Source organism: Scleropages formosus, chromosome 12, assembly GCF_900964775.1.
Source record: "Scleropages formosus chromosome 12, fSclFor1.1, whole genome shotgun sequence".
In the NCBI taxonomy this organism is placed as follows: Eukaryota; Metazoa; Chordata; class Actinopteri; order Osteoglossiformes; family Osteoglossidae; genus Scleropages; species Scleropages formosus.
In genome coordinates, this window is record NC_041817.1 from 16486159 (window position 1) to 16503921 (window position 17763).

Here is a 17763-nt window from a genome sequence, read left to right on the forward strand (position 1 = left end):
GTGTAAAATGAATGCATTTAATTCAGTATAGTACAGATGCCTGGGTACCAGAAGCCTTATGTGGTAAAGATGCATTCTCCAAACAGCTGTTCAGATATAATTGCTTTGATTAAACAAAAGACATTTCTCTACACCTTGGAACAATGAGCAGGGAAATGACTGACCTTCACATCAAAAGCTGAGCAAAATTCAGATATTCTATTATATGAAAATCAGCAGTCACATTTGCTTTTCCCCTCTTTGAAAACAGTTTACTAAAAAAAAAAAAAGTTTTACCTGTTAAATAATAAAAGCATTGTTCAATGAGTCCTGGATCGTAGTTGCAGTCTTGTTATGCTCCTGTAGTCAGAACTCATGCTGGCACCCTCTGAAATTCCTCCCCAACTAATCTGGGCATGTGCAATGGTAGAAAAAGAAAAGAGAGAAAAAAAAAAGTCCAATTCTCAGTCCTCATCCTCCTCTTCCTCTTCTTTCACCTTCTTTTTCTTCTTCTTTTTCTTCTTTTCTGTTGTCTTAAAAAAAAAAAAAAAAAAAAGGCACAAAGTGGATTTCCCCAAGGTAGCAATAAATGATTTTAAGGATCATTTGCTACCTTTTAAACAATATAACCAGTGAATATAAAAATTAAGATTGAAAGAACCCTTTCCAGTACAGCCCAAAGCCACCCTCCATATCCCAGTTCTCACCTCAGCTGCTGCACTGAGAATCTCCATCTCCTCCTCCTCTTCCTCCTTTACAATCCTTTCCTCCTCAGCCTCTTGCTTTTCCTTCTTTTTCTTCTTCTTCTTGGGAGTTTCTGCTTCTGTCACTGCATCGGCTTCTAGGGGAACAGCAAGTCAGTTTAAAGATGATGCCTGAGGCAGACACACATTGTTTCTCAAGGGTATTAGACTCCAGTGGTTAAAAACATAATAGTACACAGCTAATACTATGTGCAAGCTACTTGTTCTGAACTATTCAAGCCCTTACCCTCTGGGGAAGGAAAAAAAAAAAAAAAAAAAAGGAAAAAAAAAAAAAAAGCCTTCGTGTTACTTATCTGCCTTTCTGTGGCCCTGTGAGACAGCTTTCAGTTTAAAAGTGAAACAGCTCTAAATCTCTGTGGCATTGAGTTTACTTTGACCTGCCAATCGCTATATTAACTTCACCTATACTCATGAAAAGCTAGGACAGTCACTTTTAGTTGCATATGACACTTGAGGATTTCACATACCCACTTCTCTGGACAGCAGAAGTGACTGCCGCTGTAAGGAATTTATCAGCTGGAAAAACTCAAAGAAACTAACCTTCAGGCTCTTTTTTTACTTTTTTGAGCTTGACTTCCACTGGCTTCTCTTCATCTTCTACCTCCTCAAACTTCCTCTTTTTGGAAGCAGAAGGGAGTGTTGAGTCCCCAGAAGGGTCGTACACTTTAATATCGCTGCAGGAAGACACAGTTAGGATAAACAGTCAAGCGGTTGCCTACTCACAGCAATCATCTTGATTATATAAAAACTTTCCATTTTGAAACTGTAGCACAAGTAACAGATCGGTAGTTTCACATTCTTATCAGGGAAAGCAGGTAAAAATGCATCACAAAAACCCTCTGAACAGTTCATTGCCAAAATACTAAACATTTCCCACATTTATGGATTTAAGCATTACTGTAGTATAACTAATAAAATCAAGTATTTGTAATATTGAGGATTTTGCAACCAATGTGATTCATCAGTTTGGCCATTTTTATGTTTTTAGTGACATGCAAGACTGCTGCATAGAGGCTGTGGTAGGAAGCTCACCTCTTGTGCTGGTATTTGTCTGCTCTGGCCAGTGCTTTCCCAGCTCCACTAATGCGTCTGATCTAAAGAAAACCATTTTCAACAAGGAGAATTTAATCATAACTTCAAGTAAAATTTGTGTGTAAAGTAATACCAATAATTATTCGTTTCTATATAGTAGACAATACTGTATTTATCAAAAAAAAAATCAGACTGAAGAAATGTAATACCAATCATACCCCCCGCTCCTCAAGGTGGCGCAGCCTGGCCTCCAATTTGGCACGATTTTCTGCTCCCATCTCGGCATTTGTGTCTTCCCCGAGGGCATCATATCGGACAGCTAGTGAGGTTTTGGCTGCCAGCATTCTGGAGATCTGAAGAGGAAGAAATAAATTAAATTATGTCCAAGGAGCGGCATTCAAACGGGAATAACTCCATCTTTGGCCAACTTAGGAAATGTGAAGATGCTGTTCTGTTTCAGATGCACAGTTTGAGTTTTCAGTTTGCAGAATGATCTTACCTTGCCCTTGTTCTTGGCAGTTGTCTGGCCCACAAGGGAGGCGTGGTAAATAAGCCCATATTTCGGAGTGTCCCGTCGGGTTTTTAGTGCCCTGAACAGGGCCTTCTCAGCCCCCAGGATCTGCACCGTTGACGCTGGGTGTTTGGCCAGGTTTAGTAGAGAGCCTGCCAAGAACAGTTGACAAAGACTAGCTTACCCTCAGTTTCACTGCAATAAGAACCATCTGCCCACCAATATTAGTGGCACACAGGCTCAGATGAGGTAGTGACAGAAAACCCACACGAAGCTTTCGGGTTTGTGACAAATGTCATTATCATCACCGCCTGTTTTTGCCCTCACAGAAGCAGAGGACTGCTGGGAAAACTCACCTGCATGTGAGATCAATCGTGCCCCCACTAGCTCACCCACCATCACTGTCAGATTGGGTGCGATTGCCATCATACGATTTTTCAGGTAGTCGTACAGCTGGGCACGGTACTCTGAGATCTCAATCACCTATAACAAACGACAACAGTTGGTCTCAGTGGCATACAGAGAATTTTGTTAGGCTGGTGGGTGCACTGCACTGTGTAAGGCACCGGATGAGATCACGGCTTCAGTTCAGAAGAGGTAGTGACAAAAAACCTACACATTTCCTTTCAGTGTTGAGACAGTCATGTCCTTTTCATCATCACTGTTACACGTGACCACAGACATTGCTATGTAATATACTGTTTACAACTATTCCTTCTCCACACACTAGTTCATAAGGGATACCTGGTCACACAGATGCAGGATGTTCCTGATGTCCTGTTCCGACACCTCTGTCCCCATTGAGATCTCAGCTGCTAATTTCACCTCGGCTTCCACCTCCTCGGGAAGTATGTCTGAGAGGTCAGTGTTCACCACATTCGTACGGTCACCTGTCGAACAATGTGAGTAAAACCATTCAAAAATTAACTTAGGTCAACAGCGCACACCTAAATGACAGAACCATTACACAACCATAACTAAACACTCATTTCATGTACAGAATCTGAATGTATTCGAGTTTGAGAGTATTCAACGAAAGGGCTCACCAATCTTGCGGACACTTTTGCAGTAGGCCAGGTTGTCGGTGATGATCTTGCCCAGTTCTGGGAAGTGCCAGCCATACCACTCCCTGCTGCGCATAATGTAGTTGTTCAGCTCCTTGTCCAAGTCATCGAGGAGAGCTGGGTGTGGAAGCAGAGAAAAGCTATGAATGCTGCCTTCTGGTGCCATTCATGGTATGGCTCTGAAAAACATTGCTATAATAAAACTCTGCACTTCAAATTATGTAGATAAATGAGAACAGCTGGTAGCGTAGCAGTTACAGCTACTGTCTTTGGGCTCAAAAGCTGCAGGTTCAAATCCCACCTCCAGCTGTAGTACCCTTGAGCAGGGTACTTTACTCATTTATACAGCTGGGTAGTTAAGGGTAATAACTGCAGGTAGTTTAACATTGTAAGTTGCTTTGGAGAGAAGATTATTTAGCTGACTTAAGAACGACATACTTACAGATAGCTTGAACTATCATGGTGTCCACTTTGTCAGGGCTAAACTTGAGTTTATATCGTGAGAGGCTGGCAAGACAAAAAGACAATTTAGATTAATAGAGATCAAGAAAATGACACATGGCCTGCAAGGAGGACCGTCTCATTGGTAGTGACGAAATGCGTGAAAGTATCTTCACAAAGCATCAGTCAGCAGAGCTAATCACAGACAGCCTCAGAGTGTTTGTGTGTATATCTATCACACCTACCTGTGCGCTAAGCCCAAGGACATGGCGCTAAACTCCCGAGGAGGCAGCCCAGTGATGAGCCCCTCCATCTGGTTCCTTATGCCTCTCATCAACTCTGCAACAGCAGGGCTGTGCACACAGGTCAGGTTCAACTTTTCCTGTTACGGGGCAGAGAACCAAGAGCACTTTTCAGCACAAAACCAGTCCTGCGACCAACATGTGTGATATAAATGGAACTGAAGTCCCATCAACTGAAAGCATAAACTGAACAAATCACCACACTTTCACACCAGGGTCTGTGCAAACTTTAAAAGAGCTCCACTCACCTTGATGACTCCACCAAGTTTAGCATCATGGATTGCCAGCTGCTCATGTGCCTCCTTGGCAACGATCTTCTTCAGCACCTTCTTCAGGTTCTTGCTGAGTTTGCCCTCCACCAGAGCTGTTGCAGCTGCACAGAGGAAAGAGGACCTTCAGGGAGTGTGACCACTGGGACAATTAAACTTTCACACCTCTGCGCGTGCGTCGGTTGTCATCTCAGTGGTAGTGACGAAGTGATGAATTACATCACGATTCATTCAGACACACAAATGCATCACAGACAACAACTCTGGCAGCAAAGAATGGAAGTGCACTGCAAAAAGGCACCAGGAACATGCCCTTAAACTTGTCTCCTTCTTGCATTTGTACTAAAAACAGTTACCTGCTAAAGCTTCTGTGGTGTCCTGGAACTTCTCAAAGTGTTTCAGTTTAACTCTGTGGAGGAAGGGGGGAGATCAGATTACGAAACTCCCCACAAAGAAAACTAGTCACAACCCTGTACTCCAGAGAGTATGGAGAAAACATGCTGCAAATAGAAAATCTCAAATGTTGAAATATGTTCAACATTTATCTGAAACTTTGTCCATGATGACCTACATTTATTCATTTAGCTGATGCTTTTCTACAAAATGACTTACAATTTTAAGGTACTTTATTTACCCATTTATACAGCTGGGTAATTTTCACTGGAGCAATTTAGGGTAAGTACCTTGCTCAAGGGTACTACAGCTGGAGGTGGGAATTGAACCTGCGACCTTCGGGTTCACACCGAAGTTCTAACCACTATGCTACCAATGCCATACCAAATGCCAAATCAAACAGCAGCTGTCTTGTTAGGAGTCATAACTAATGGTATTAGATCAAAGTATATAACGGGGTGTGATCGAAAAGGGTGCGCACACACAAAAAAAAAGGGTTTTAAACTTTTCACTTACATTTTATTAGCCTTTTCTGGCGTTTCGAACTCCTTCCAAAGACTGTCGACCTGCTGAAGCTTCTTCTCGTCCAGGACCTGCGGACACAGCCGAACTCGTGGTTACTTACAGGCGCTCTGACTGACGGAGCGCAGTCTGCCAGAGTCACTCAGTCCGTCCATCCATCCATGCAGCTGCCATCAGCCATGTGCTTCAGCGCGCGACACACTGCAGCTCCGCCGCACCGAGCTCCGACTTTATGGAAAGGCTCAAAACCGCCGAATTCAGAACCAAAACAACAAAAGAATGTCGCGTTCGGTCTTTTTAACGCGCCTAATACGAGGAAACAAAGCTGCCTTCACACACCGCGGTCAGAACCACGTCCGTCGTCGCGCACATCATCATGGCCTGTTACGCATCTCACACACGACACTACTCGTTCAACTCTTCAACAATATATTAAAAATATATATCTCGTCAATATTACGGTTGCCAACCTTTCCTAAAATGAAAGTTAACGGCAGGGCGCCCCATATTTCTTTGTAATATGCACTTGTAACATAATTGTACGTTAGCAAAACGAAACTCACGTCGTGTGCAGCTCTGTCTGTGCACATTTTTTGCTGGCTACCGGCAGCTCTGCGGCAAACATTCACTGCGTTTTTTTCTTCATTTATTTTTTCTGAAAGTACCGAGCGAATACTTACTTTGAAAATGGCATAGCCGGCAGCGGTCTCGAATAGCACCAACATGTTGGGAGCCGAACGAAAGCGTCTCCCGTAAACTTCCACAAAACTCACTCCGCCACCTGGAAAATGCCTGCGAACGCGCACGCGGTACCACGAGGCGGAGGTCAGCGTGTACGCATGCGCGGTGACTGCGCGTACCCTGACAAGTGTTTCGTGGGGATTGACTGTACCGCCATCTTTGTGAGGTCAGTGGTGGATAGAGAATAAATTTCCCCAATAGGTGGTCGCACTGAAGATTTAAAAGATGAATTTTATATCATATTAACCGAATTTCGTTAAAATCACCTAAATGAGACACAGTCGTCTGTGGATATATCACAGTCTATGAGCAAATTTGTATATGTTTTTCCCTTATTTTTTACATTTAAGTTTATAGGGGGTGCGGTGGAGCACTGGGTTGGACCGGGTCCTCCTCTCCGGTGGGTCTGGGGTTCGAGTCCTGCTTGGGGTGCCTTGTGATAGACTAGCATCCCATCCTGTGTGTGTCCCCTCCCCCTCCAGCCTTACGCCCTGAGTTGCTGGGTTAGGCTCTGGTTCCCTGCGACCCCATATGGGACAAGCGGTTCAGAAAGTGTGCGTGAGTTTATGCGACTGAAAATATGTGGGAGGTGGTGTAGCTGTTAGTGCTGCTGCTGTCCCGGAAGTCGAAAGTTACAGGTTATTTCCCACCTTCTGCTGTAGTACCCTTGAGTAAGGTCCTTAACATTAATTTCTCCAGTAATAAATTACTTGGATGTATAAATGGGCAAAGAGCTTAGGGTAACTTGGTTTGGACAAATATGTCAAATTTGTAACATTAACACTAAATATTGTGAATTTAAAAAGGGCTATAGCGATCTACCAGCATAATCAACAGTTTCTTAATTGTATTGCTACACAAACTGATACTCTATGGAAATACAGAAGAGTATAGAGGAACTAGTTCAACTATGCATTGTCTTTAAAAATTACAGTCACTTAACACAAATCGTACAAGAACAGAGATCATTACTATAGATATTTTTATTTAAATATTATGACTTTTACACAGAATTCTTTATTGGCATTTATTAGGTATTACCTTGAAATTTTCACTGTGTACAAGCCAATGCCCTTAACAACCATGTTACCTCCTGTGCTGCCCTCATTATTTTTCTATTACCCCAAACACTTATAATAAGTACAGATAACTTCACACAGTTTGATATATAGGCCATTACACAACTGCAGAGGAAAATGTAACTGGAGACTTCTCGAAAAGTAAACATTAAGTCAGTAAGCCCCCAACATACTGGATTATATTATGCGTAATGTATCCTTCTCATCTCAGTAATGATCAAGTGCAATGGATTCAATTTTAAATATTTTTGTCAAAAATAAGAATTTATGTGAAAGAGTGGTACTTCCACTGTCACTAACACCAATGACAAATTTGAAGAATTAGATTTGCCGAGATGGAATGAGATTTTCCAAGAGGGTCTTGTGGACACACAAAAAGATATAAAAAGCTTGTGTACACATTACTGCCATCTTCTTTGCACCAAAATATTTTTTATCGGTACAGGTATGTGCCACTTAATGACGGGATGACGTTCTGTGTAACCAGTCGCAGTTCAACTTCGTTGTTAAGCAAACACCATGGAGTGTACAGTACTGTCTTACCTTATGGAACTTTTTTTAAGTAGGAGTACACTCTACAATAGCAATAAAAACTACTGTACAGTAAATACATAAACCAGAGTAACAGAGCTGTTTATCATTATCATGTATTATCTACTATACATAAATCGTATATACTTTCATATGTCTGGAAGAGCAGTTGGTTTGTTTACAAAACACGCTTAAAACATGATGTGAGAGATACATCGCGTTACAACCCATACGATGGCTACGACTTCACTCTTTGATAGGAATTTTTCAGTCCATTATATTTTTATGGGACCACCATCGTATATGTGGTCCGTCGCTGCCCGAAACGTCGTAAAGCGGCACATACCTGTACTTGTATTTTTGTTGTATTCCTATGCAACAACAGAATGACTCTGATACATTCAATATTAAGGCAGACAATTCAGAACAGATAACTGTAGAAAAATATTTTTTTTTAGCTTATCCCAATAATAGATAGAATACATTGATCAGCATATCTAAGACAGCATTAAATACTAACGCAGTTATTCATCTTATATATGTCGCAAAGCAATTTATCAAAGCAAGATTTAAAAATAAGCCAATAAGCAAGCTTCTTTTAAGCCCTTAAAACAGATAATACATAGCTGTCTCACAGCACCTGGGATGTTCAGTTGTCCATTTGAATTTGACTTGGTCTGTATGGAGTTTGAATGTTTTCCTCTATTTGTGATTTCTGGTTTCCTCCCACAATCCAAAGACATGTTTAAATTGTGACTATGAATTATCTGCAGTGGCATGAGTGGGTGGTGACCCTGTGATAGACTGGTTCAGAGTGTACCCTGACAAGCCTAGTGCTCGGTGCTTGTGAAATAGGGTTGCAGCAGTCCAGACCCTAACTTGGATAATTGGGAAACAACAGCGAGTGACTGCATGCTATTCAGCATTTCCTCCAGGAGCATTTTATATTTTAAAAAGAAAAACAACTCAATGACTACATATTCTTAGCCTTATTTCATGAGTTACAAAAACACATCTTAAGTTCATCGTCAAAGAGTTCCTTAAGGTCTTCTCCAAATTTTCTGAAACAAGTATTAGACTGTAAAAAAAAGTAAAGATGTTAAGCATATCATACTTTTAAAACTTATCAGCAAGAACATCATAAAAGACTGATGTACGGTAACTGTAAAAACTCACCTTGTTCTGATTGTACTTGGCACAATTTGAGAAAATTAGGTGCATGTCTGTAACAAACTCCTCAATGACCTTGTATTTTTTATTCAGAAGATTTTGCTTTATTTTTTCAAGCCACATTGGCTTTTCAATGACCTCACAGTACCTCTGCAGCTGAAAGAGAAAAATAAAATAGCATAGTTGAAAATTCAGTGGGATTATCTACCTTTCTCAGGAGGCTGAAAGCAGTAAATGTAAACTCACGTTACAAGGATTATCCAGGAATGGAGCACTCTTGGGTTCACAGTATATTTTTAGGAGAAGAAACTGGCATCTCTGAAAAACATCATTCATGTTTCTAACATATCAAGAAATATGGAATCGGTTAAAACATTTTCCAGAGAAAGCCTTTCACCTAAGGAAGTTTCACACACCAGAGTATTATATATTAGCTATTCAAAAGAAATAACCTTTTACTCAATTTCATCCAAGCTAAGTGTAAATGTACATGAGTTATCACATTTATTAATTTGGCAGGCACTTTTCTCCAAAACGACATAAAATTGAGTTTAAAAAGTGTATTGCTTGTTTCAGACAGCGGTCCACTTAGTAACAAATCTAGCAGTGACTAAAGGCAAAATACAAGCTTACCAAGAGGTGATCTTTTATTTCAAGATTGAGAAACTGAGACCTCTGAAACAAAGGTTCATTTGTCCGTATTTCACTGTATCTGCATAAAGTGCATTTCCATTCCCCACTGAAATAAAACCATTTGAAATGAATGTAAGTGTACAGGTTGTTTCTACCTGATGTGAAATTTTCAACATGGAGCTCAGCTGACCTTGGTGTACCAGTGATAGGTGGCACGTGACAGTCTTTGTGGAAAGACCTCGGACAACCATCACAGCAAATGAGATTACCTCCCTGACCACATGGCTGGCATTCATCATCATTCATATCCTAAGAGGAAGACCAAATCCTCAGCAACCACAAGCACAGGTTGGCATCAAAAAGTTCACTGGAGTTGAATAGGAAGCATGTGAACTTCAGGGAATATTCCTTTAATCAGAAACTTCTGCTCAGGTAATGGGCTAGGGAAGTCATGCCCATTATTAACAGCAAATCATACCAGTGCGTCTGCGACACAATCCACACACTGGCAGTCCTCATTATGGTATTCCAGAACTTTCTCCTGAAAAACAGAATAAATGAAAAGGAACATTTTGACAGTGACACAATTATACTTTCTACAGTGTTGAAAAAACTGAATTATTACAGGACAAAGTAATGCAGAATTACTCAAGTGGTTGTTATAAAATATCTGTAAATATTTAAAAAACTGAGAAATCACTGTTACACCTATGACGAGTCCAGCTAATAAGTACAGTCACTTCTGTGTTAAATGACATAAAAATACTTCACACTGGTAACAGTAAAACAGGATAACTGAGTGATCATATGGAATCTCCAATGCTACTGAGAATCAGGGCTAGTACATGCAGCAGTTTGGCAGTATCCCACCTTTATCAGGTCTTTTAAGGTATTCTGCTCATGGTAGATACAGCTGTTCCACTCAGCATCTTTCTTACTAGAGAAAGCCTCTCTAAGGAACTCCACAGGAGTGCACCACCTCTTGGAAGTCCTGATGCTCTTACCACGGAACTCTGCAATGAGCAAGATCAAAGCAAGACTGATGACTGAAAAAATAAAAAATAGTGATTCACAAAAGATATGGCTCATCTCACAAAGGTTATACTGTATTTCCTTTACTTTTTAACTGAAAATGAAAGCCATTTGGCAACTTCAGTCTCACATTTATTTGCCTTTGTGAAAGCACTGACATGCTGATCTTAAAATAATTGTGTGCACTGATGTATTATGGAAGATGCACAGTGGAAAAAACAGGCCTGCTTACAAGGGAGTAAACAACAGGAATTCCATCCTGCTAACACAATGGAAAAGCAAAAGTTTCTAAAAACTTTTAAACAGAAAAAAAACTGCTAACGTTAAAAATGGCAACCTATGAAAGTTTACTAATGCTTATCCTTGGTCTTTCTGTCTCCCCTATTCTGTGCTGTCTCATTCTCACTTGGTTAAATACACATTGGAAACTAGATTTCTCACTGGTTAATCATTGAGAAGGCAGGTACCAGTGCTTTAGTGCTTATGCTCTCCCTTTTCTTTGCTGGAACAGTATACAGCCATTCCCCACATTCACTGCATGAAATCACCAATACGATATTATTATTATTTATTAGAAAGAAATTGGTTCCCCCTCAAAAACAGTAGAATAAATAAAAAGGTATTTCTTATGCAGGACAACTCCAACATTTATTTGTAACAAAATATTTCTACCTTTTACTGTCATATTTTCAGTTATTCATTATCAATAACTTCTTGTCCAAAGTCCAGATTTAATGATATTTTAAATATGGTTCAAACACCAACTATACAACTTTTTTATGCTGGAGAAAACACCATACTAAGAACTGAGGAAAATGGTGTCTTTTTAAAGTCTCCTATTATCTTGCTTGTATTTTATTTTGTATTTAAGACGGTTACTTAACATGCCTGCACAGCACATTTCAAATTGTCATTCTCATTTTGAAGAAGTGCTTCACCACTGTGTTGCATTTTCCTCTTTTCAAATTAAAAAACACTGCTGCTAAAAGGCTCTTTTTCCGCAACAAGTGTGGAGCACCACTTTTTTTTTGTTGCATGAGATCCCATTACGAGAGCTGAGCGCACTATATTTTTTCGCCTGTCTGTATTAACAAGAGCCAAAGGAGGAAGGATTGAATGCAGTGTGATCTCTTAAAAAAAAAAAAAAAAACTGAATGGTACTACCAAACTACTTAACACTACTTAACCAATGAAAGATATACAGCCAAATGTGTACCCTGTTTTACACCTCCTGTGCTTCACAGGGCCAGCTTCAGATTCTAGATTTATAAAAGAACTATGGAGAATGGAAGGGGAAATTTGTTAAAATTTTGAAAAATGTTTCTCACAAATATAACAAGTTCAGAAGTCCAATGATAAGACATTGTCAGGTGTGGTTTTCAGAGTGAGAAGTACCATTTATGTGAAAGAAATGTGAATCTCCTCAATTCCTAGTCTGTGCAGAGACAATGCATCATGACATTATATGTCATGTATCTTATAATATTTATTTGTGTATCTTATGATATTTAAAAAAAAAAAAACATTGGTGGGAGGGTATCAGGATTTGTCTATCCTGTGTTTTATCCACCTACTCGAACAATGAACCTCAGTGCAGCAAGTGGTAGGTAACAAACTAGGTTTGCTTGAGACTTTCATGTCTGCAGCTATGTCTCCTTCTCTTAATGTAACACATAAATTGTACTTTTGCTGAGATGTACGTCTCTTTGGACAAAAGCGTCTGCTAAATGAATAAATGTAAATGCACATGCTACAACTTACCATTCAAAAAGCGTTTTCTACTGAGATTCCCTGTTAATGACCCACATTTCACTGGAAGTACGGAGTTAATATCCTTTGCTTTACTGTCTTTGCAATGTTTCTTCTTTGCACTGTTATCAGGAACTGTCTTCTTGATTGGAGCATGAATTTCAAATTCTATTTTCTCTTTGGACTCCTCTGCCTCTGGTATTCAGAGCCATAAATCCAAACACACATACACCACAAAACAAACACAAGAAAATACAACCAATTGCAGAAAACATAGCACCTATAGCAGACAATGACTTTAAGGCCAAGCATGAGGGTAATCTGAATGTAGGTAATTTTGTGAAGAAAACTGAATAAAATGGATTGAAACCTGAATCACTGATAATGGTGTAGGTTTCCAGATCAGGGCATTCCTAGAATACAGCAAAACAGGCAGTATGCAAAGTTAATGTTAACTTAGAACCAGAATATCCTGAATTATGGCAAACTTTAGACAACAATGCAAATTGTGTTTTTCTCTTAGATGAGCAGCGGAAACTAAATTAGAAGCGTCTGTTAAATGAATAAACGTATATTATTTATACATACAATGAATTTTTAAATTTGCAATTGGCTTTAATTAGCTTACTTAAGAGGTCAATAAAATGTTAAGCCCTTTTCACATCTGGCTATTTAATATTTGAAACCCTATAGTTTACCATTTAATACTTTAAGTACCATCTTATTAAAGCATTTATAAACCACAGGCCAACTAAAAATTATGCCAGAAAAATTTATATTGTGTGAATAATGTGGAAATTTGAGTAATAGCTCACCTTGCTAGCTTCAGGTACCTTTGATTGTTTACTTTTTGGGGCTCTTCCTCTCTGTAGGACATAACATACATAACAGACATGTCTAATGTCATGCTTGTGCAAAAAATCTGTTGCTGTCATACTTTCGTATCAAAGTGCACACCATGAAAAACTTGTACTTAACACTGAAGTCCATCTCTTTAAACAACAAAAAGTTTCATAAAAGATTCCGCAAAAATGCTTAAGATACAAGCGCACGCACGCACGTTTTCTGAACCACTTGTCCCATGCAGGGAACTGGAGCCTACCCAGCAACACAGGGCGTAAGGCCAGAGGGGGAGGGGACACGCCCAGGACGGGACACCAGTCCGTTGTAAGGCACCCCAAGCAGGACTCGAACCCCAGACCCACTGGAGAGCAGGACCCAGTCCAACCCACTGCGCCACCATGCCCCCCAAGATACAAGCAGGTACACTGAATTATAATGTGCTATAAATGCCCATCACATGAATGTCTGTGGATGATATAATATTATATGTGTTCAGGTTGTTTAATACAACTTCGTAAGAAAGGTGGTAAATTACCTGCAACTCCATAACAAACCAGTGGTATTAGACCTACCTCGTCTTGAAAACCAAAAGTCCTCTTTTTCGTGGCACCAGCTTGTTGTGTGGTAACATCCTGAAAGGCCGTATATTGGTAAGTATACTACTTTTTAATATGAAATGTGTTGAAGAAAAAAAACAGCAATTTAGATGAGGAAGATCAGTTGAAGCTCACACTTCTGGGCAAGGTGTTTCAGTGTGTGTACAGTTCCACAGCCATCAAATTCACTACTGGGAATGAAATCAATCATTTGTAATGGACACAAATTTTGCACCGTTCTGCTTATCTGCAGTACTTCGAAGGTGTTCTAGTTTAGTATCGGCTTTTACCTGTTCCTCCTTGCCTAACCCGGAAGCCTGACTTAAATTCTCTGTACTCCACTAAGAGTGACTAAAATTTCTATTAAATTCTTTAGGATGAAAATCCAATCTTGAAATAAAGATATTTTGTTCTTAAACTTCTTAAAACACAGGAAGTTACCTCCAAAAAATCTTGAAGGGGACAGCCATTTAAGTGGATGCTCTGTTTCCATTTTTTATTTTGGCCTTTTCCACCTAAAGCCTCAAACTGGCTTGGTTTCAGCCATTTATCTTTGACCAAAATGCTTGGTTCACCTGCAGTAGCACAGTTAAAAAGATTGTCATACCCTCTGGAGATGCAACAGAAAAAAAGGTTTTTGGATATAGCATCTTAAAAAAGAATACAAACATTAATGTACAAAAATGCTCCTTACATAGTTTATTGGAGACACATTTGGTATACAAAGAAAGAAGGGTTTATGAAAAATGCTTATTTAAGCCATGTATTAATGTTCACAGTTAATATTTAGGCACTTCTGAAGTTGGTGTATAAGTGAGTGGAAAAAGTCTTGTGCATTTTTTGAAACACCCTATATTTCAAGTACTTCTCAGAAGCTGTTGAAGCCTGCCCTACAAATGCGATAAAAGTACAGAATGTCTTTTATACTCTGAATTAGGACTCAGCATTGTGGCATGTACGGTTTCGGAGACATGCTTAAAAACATATTGTATGTTGTCTAGAGTGATAACTTAACGGATTGTTATTAAGTAAGGTCATTGATTTGGGATTTTATTTTAAATTCTTTGCACATACCTGTAGACAGTTTCCCTGAGTAAAGATGCCCATTTGCATCACCACATTTGACTGGTAAAACTAAAGAAATACTTCCTTCACCATGTATCTCAGGTACATCAGGAACACCTGCAAATTGAACAAATTAAAGCTTGCTGAAATAGAAGTAAGAATATTCTCAGCAAAACATTACTGTTGTACATTACTGCTTGCATATGGAATTTAAACTGATTCAGTCATACAGTGTGCACAGATGAAAAGCAAGCTGTTAAGGTCTCCCTCACTCTCAAGTAGGCTGCGCCATACAGCCTGCAGCTCTGTGCTGCTACGTTGGATATGATCTTTCTGAAGGATCTGCCAGAACAGGGGTATCTGCTCTGAACGTTCCTTCTCCAGCTCCTCCAGCAGATGGTACAGGGCCCGCACTCTCTCCATTCTCTGCAAACCCAGCACATCCTGGAGTACCAGCATATGGAGAAAGACAGTGAGAAAACACAAAAAAGTTATACTTCCCCAAGTCTAAAAGAAACTGTTAGATATAGTTTTTGCTGCCAGTGGGAGTTTCGGTTTGTGCACCAAAGGAAGTGGTGCAAGCTCACTGCTCTTCCTGCACCATTCCTCACTTTGCACTGCTGCTCATCAATGACATCACTGTCCTTCAGGGCACTTAAAAGAAGGAACGGGTCCTCCATGGCTGCTATTTCTGTCTTCTTCTGACGAAATATCTTCACCTGATGAGTGTGCTGAAGCTCCTCCATGGCTGTATGGAAAACAAAGGACCTTTACATTTATTCAGTTAGCAGACGCTTTTCTCCAAAACGACTTACAATGAGCTCTATGTAGTGTTACCAGCCCACACACCTTATTCACCGCGGTGACTTACACTGCTAGATACACTACTTACAATGGGTCACTCATCCCTACATCAGTGGAACACACACTCTCTCTGTCACTCACACACTATGGGGGAACTGGAACAGCATGTCTTTGGACTGTGGGAGGAAACCAGAGCACCCGGAGGAAACCCACACAGACACAGGGAGAACATGCAAACTCCACATAGACTGAGCAGGGATCAACCCCACATTCTCTCACACCACCCAGGCACTGTGAGACAGCAGCGCTACTTGCTGTGCCACCATGCCAGCAATTATTAAGGACATCTCCTTAATACAGCCCTTAAGCAGAGCCATTCAAAACATACTGGACATGACTCAGTTTACATTTAATCAGTTATCTGACACTTTTCTCCAAAGCAACTTACAGTGTTAGACTACTTACAGCTCTTTACCCATTTATACAGCTGGGTAATTTTTACTGGAGCAATTTTTTAGGGTAAGTACCTTGCTCAAGGGTAATACAGCAGGAGGTGAGACTCGAACCTACGACCTTTTTGGATCCAAAGGCAGCAGTTCTAACCGCTAGAACTGCCAGTTTAATGCTCTATTACTATTAAGGTGTGATGCGTACTGTATTGTAACGTAGAACGAGGTATACAGTGTAAAAATTTAGCTGTAATTAAAGATATGAGGGGTAATCATATTTTATCTGACTGTCTGAGCGCTCAACACATGCTTTGTCTTAACAAGAGGGGTCTGTGAGGGACTGTTAGTGTTAAGACAAAGTATCATGTGTTGAGCGTTCAGACAGACAGAGTTGCTCGCGAAATTGCGGAAATGTTCGTCTTCGCTGTAACGGACGTCGAGTTGCGAACACTTTTCCTGTCTTTGTTTGTTTACTCCAGTGAGTAACTCAAACGATTCAGCAATACGTTGAAGAGTAGTTTTAACTGTCTCACAGCAGACTTCTGATATTCCGTTCTGTTTGAAATGCTTCAAATAAAATATGTATATATATATATATTTATTTTAAGATTTCTTCTAAGCATGATACAACACTGACAGAGAGATGCTCACAGAAAATTCTCGTTACCAGTTTATTAAATTATGGCACGGTAAGTAATTTGCAAACCACTGACTGTACTCACCGACACAAAAACGGTGACGCCTCCTGATATGTTTCGCTCTCCCGCCAATTCTTGCAGCGCTCGCGCCCAACGGCGAAGCTCAGATCTGACTGACGCGAGCGCATCGCGCGCCGGAATAAGATACAATCCCAGGCCGCGCAATCAGAGCAACGCAGCGGCTGTGGCGGGAGGGGAGATGCGGCGCGGCGCACCCAGTGAGTCTGTGAACGAGTGTTACAGCGAACGCAGCTAGAAGATCATTAAATAATGTACTTTAAAACCTATGTGAAGGATGTTTAAAAAAAAAAAAAAAAAACCTAAAACTTTGTCGGAGAGGAAGACCCCAGGAAATAAATGAAGTTGCAACAATTGTGGTAAAACTGATCTGTTTCTCGCCGTCTCTCAGAAAAAATAATAACAGAGCTGTTCGGTCTTTGTTTCAGAATGAAGTTGCCACCTTATGTCACTCATTGCTTACTGGAATACCTTTGTTACCAGTGTCCCATGGGAGAAAGTTTGCCAAACTGTTTGGTTGCTGACTCACAAATACTTGTTAACAAACAAGGTTAAGGAAAACACTTTCAAGATTATGCACAAATTCTACCCCGTCAAACATTTTCTTAGAAGATTCAAGGATGGGATTGATGTAAGTTGTTTTTTTGTAACAAACCTGCAGGCTGCATCCAGAAACGGTGCCGCACCTCTTTCTTTGGCACTCACTGTCTGTCGTTATACCAAAAAAGGTATGGAGAGATTTCTCTAAATGTATTATTGATAAACTGTGTAAGGATTTTGTTTTGTACGAATGTGTACGGTTTGGGTTTACATTTATTTATTTAGCAGATGCTTCTCCAAAGCAACTTCTAGTGGATACTATGTAGTATTACCAGCTCATACACCTTATTCACCAAGGTAACTTACACTGCTAAAAATAATACTTCCTTCTGTTATTAACCTACAAGGATGCAGACACTTATTCATTAAGGATTTTCTCTAAACAAAGCAACTTAGACTGTAATTCTTACAGTTACAAGCACTTATCCATTTACATATACAGCTGGGGGAGTTTTACTGGAGCACTTAATGTTGCTCA

At 40.0% G+C, this 17763-nt stretch overlaps 2 protein-coding genes and 2 non-coding genes across 6 annotated transcripts; all 4 read right to left on the minus strand.

Annotated features, from left to right (window-relative positions):
- Positions 1-3: 3 nt before the first annotated feature.
- nop58 (NOP58 ribonucleoprotein homolog (yeast)) lies at positions 4-6093 on the minus strand. 2 transcript variants are annotated; one of them, XM_018729698.2, is made up of 15 exons: positions 5958-6093; positions 5272-5348; positions 4719-4771; positions 4342-4466; positions 4037-4173; positions 3793-3857; positions 3333-3467; positions 3031-3176; positions 2643-2769; positions 2275-2438; positions 1994-2128; positions 1776-1837; positions 1284-1417; positions 687-817; positions 4-512 (listed from the first exon to the last, which is right to left on the minus strand). In XM_018729698.2, the coding sequence occupies exons 1-15, from the start codon at positions 6000-6002 to the stop codon at positions 444-446; spliced, it is 1605 nt and encodes a 534-aa protein (XP_018585214.1). In that variant the 5' UTR covers positions 6003-6093; the 3' UTR covers positions 4-443. The 2 variants fall into 2 exon arrangements, with proteins under 2 accessions (XP_018585214.1, XP_018585213.1); XM_018729697.2 differs by having other exon boundaries at positions 687-820.
- Positions 2520-2602, minus strand: LOC114912080 (small nucleolar RNA SNORD11B). The gene has a single exon (XR_003798070.1). It is a non-coding gene; the product is annotated as a small nucleolar RNA SNORD11B (small nucleolar RNA).
- LOC114912077 (small nucleolar RNA SNORD70) lies at positions 4541-4627 on the minus strand. Its single transcript, XR_003798067.1, has one exon. It is a non-coding gene; the product is annotated as a small nucleolar RNA SNORD70 (small nucleolar RNA).
- Positions 6094-7046: 953 nt separating the features above from the next.
- LOC108920612 (nuclear body protein SP140-like protein) lies at positions 7047-16763 on the minus strand. 2 transcript variants are annotated; one of them, XM_018729498.2, is made up of 16 exons: positions 16692-16763; positions 15328-15464; positions 14989-15160; positions 14726-14833; positions 14093-14226; positions 13628-13687; positions 13028-13078; positions 12583-12625; positions 12225-12407; positions 10302-10444; positions 9910-9972; positions 9622-9740; positions 9432-9537; positions 9045-9116; positions 8805-8954; positions 7047-8706 (listed from the first exon to the last, which is right to left on the minus strand). In XM_018729498.2, the coding sequence occupies exons 2-16, from the start codon at positions 15460-15462 to the stop codon at positions 8623-8625; spliced, it is 1623 nt and encodes a 540-aa protein (XP_018585014.1). In that variant the 5' UTR covers positions 15463-15464; positions 16692-16763; the 3' UTR covers positions 7047-8622. The 2 variants fall into 2 exon arrangements, with proteins under 2 accessions (XP_018585014.1, XP_018585013.1); XM_018729497.2 differs by having other exon boundaries at positions 9432-9740.
- Positions 16764-17763: the final 1000 nt, after the last annotated feature.

Coding starts and splice junctions, on each gene's coding strand:
- LOC108920612 (XM_018729497.2), bottom strand. CDS start 15,462: ATGGAGGAGCTTCAGCACACTCATCAGGTGAAGATATTTCGTCAGAAG. Junction 15,161..15,327: donor TTGATGAGCAGCAGTGCAAA/GTGAGGAATGGT, acceptor CTGGTACTCCAG/GATGTGCTGGGTTTGCAGAG. Junction 8,707..8,804: donor CCAAGTACAATCAGAACAAG/GTGAGTTTTTAC, acceptor TTTTTTTTACAG/TCTAATACTTGTTTCAGAAA.
- nop58 (XM_018729697.2), bottom strand. CDS start 6,002: ATGTTGGTGCTATTCGAGACCGCTGCCGGCTATGCCATTTTCAAA. Junction 2,770..3,030: donor TCCTGCATCTGTGTGACCAG/GTATCCCTTATG, acceptor CGTTTGTTATAG/GTGATTGAGATCTCAGAGTA. Junction 513..686: donor TTCTCAGTGCAGCAGCTGAG/GTGAGAACTGGG, acceptor TTTTTTTTTAAG/ACAACAGAAAAGAAGAAAAA.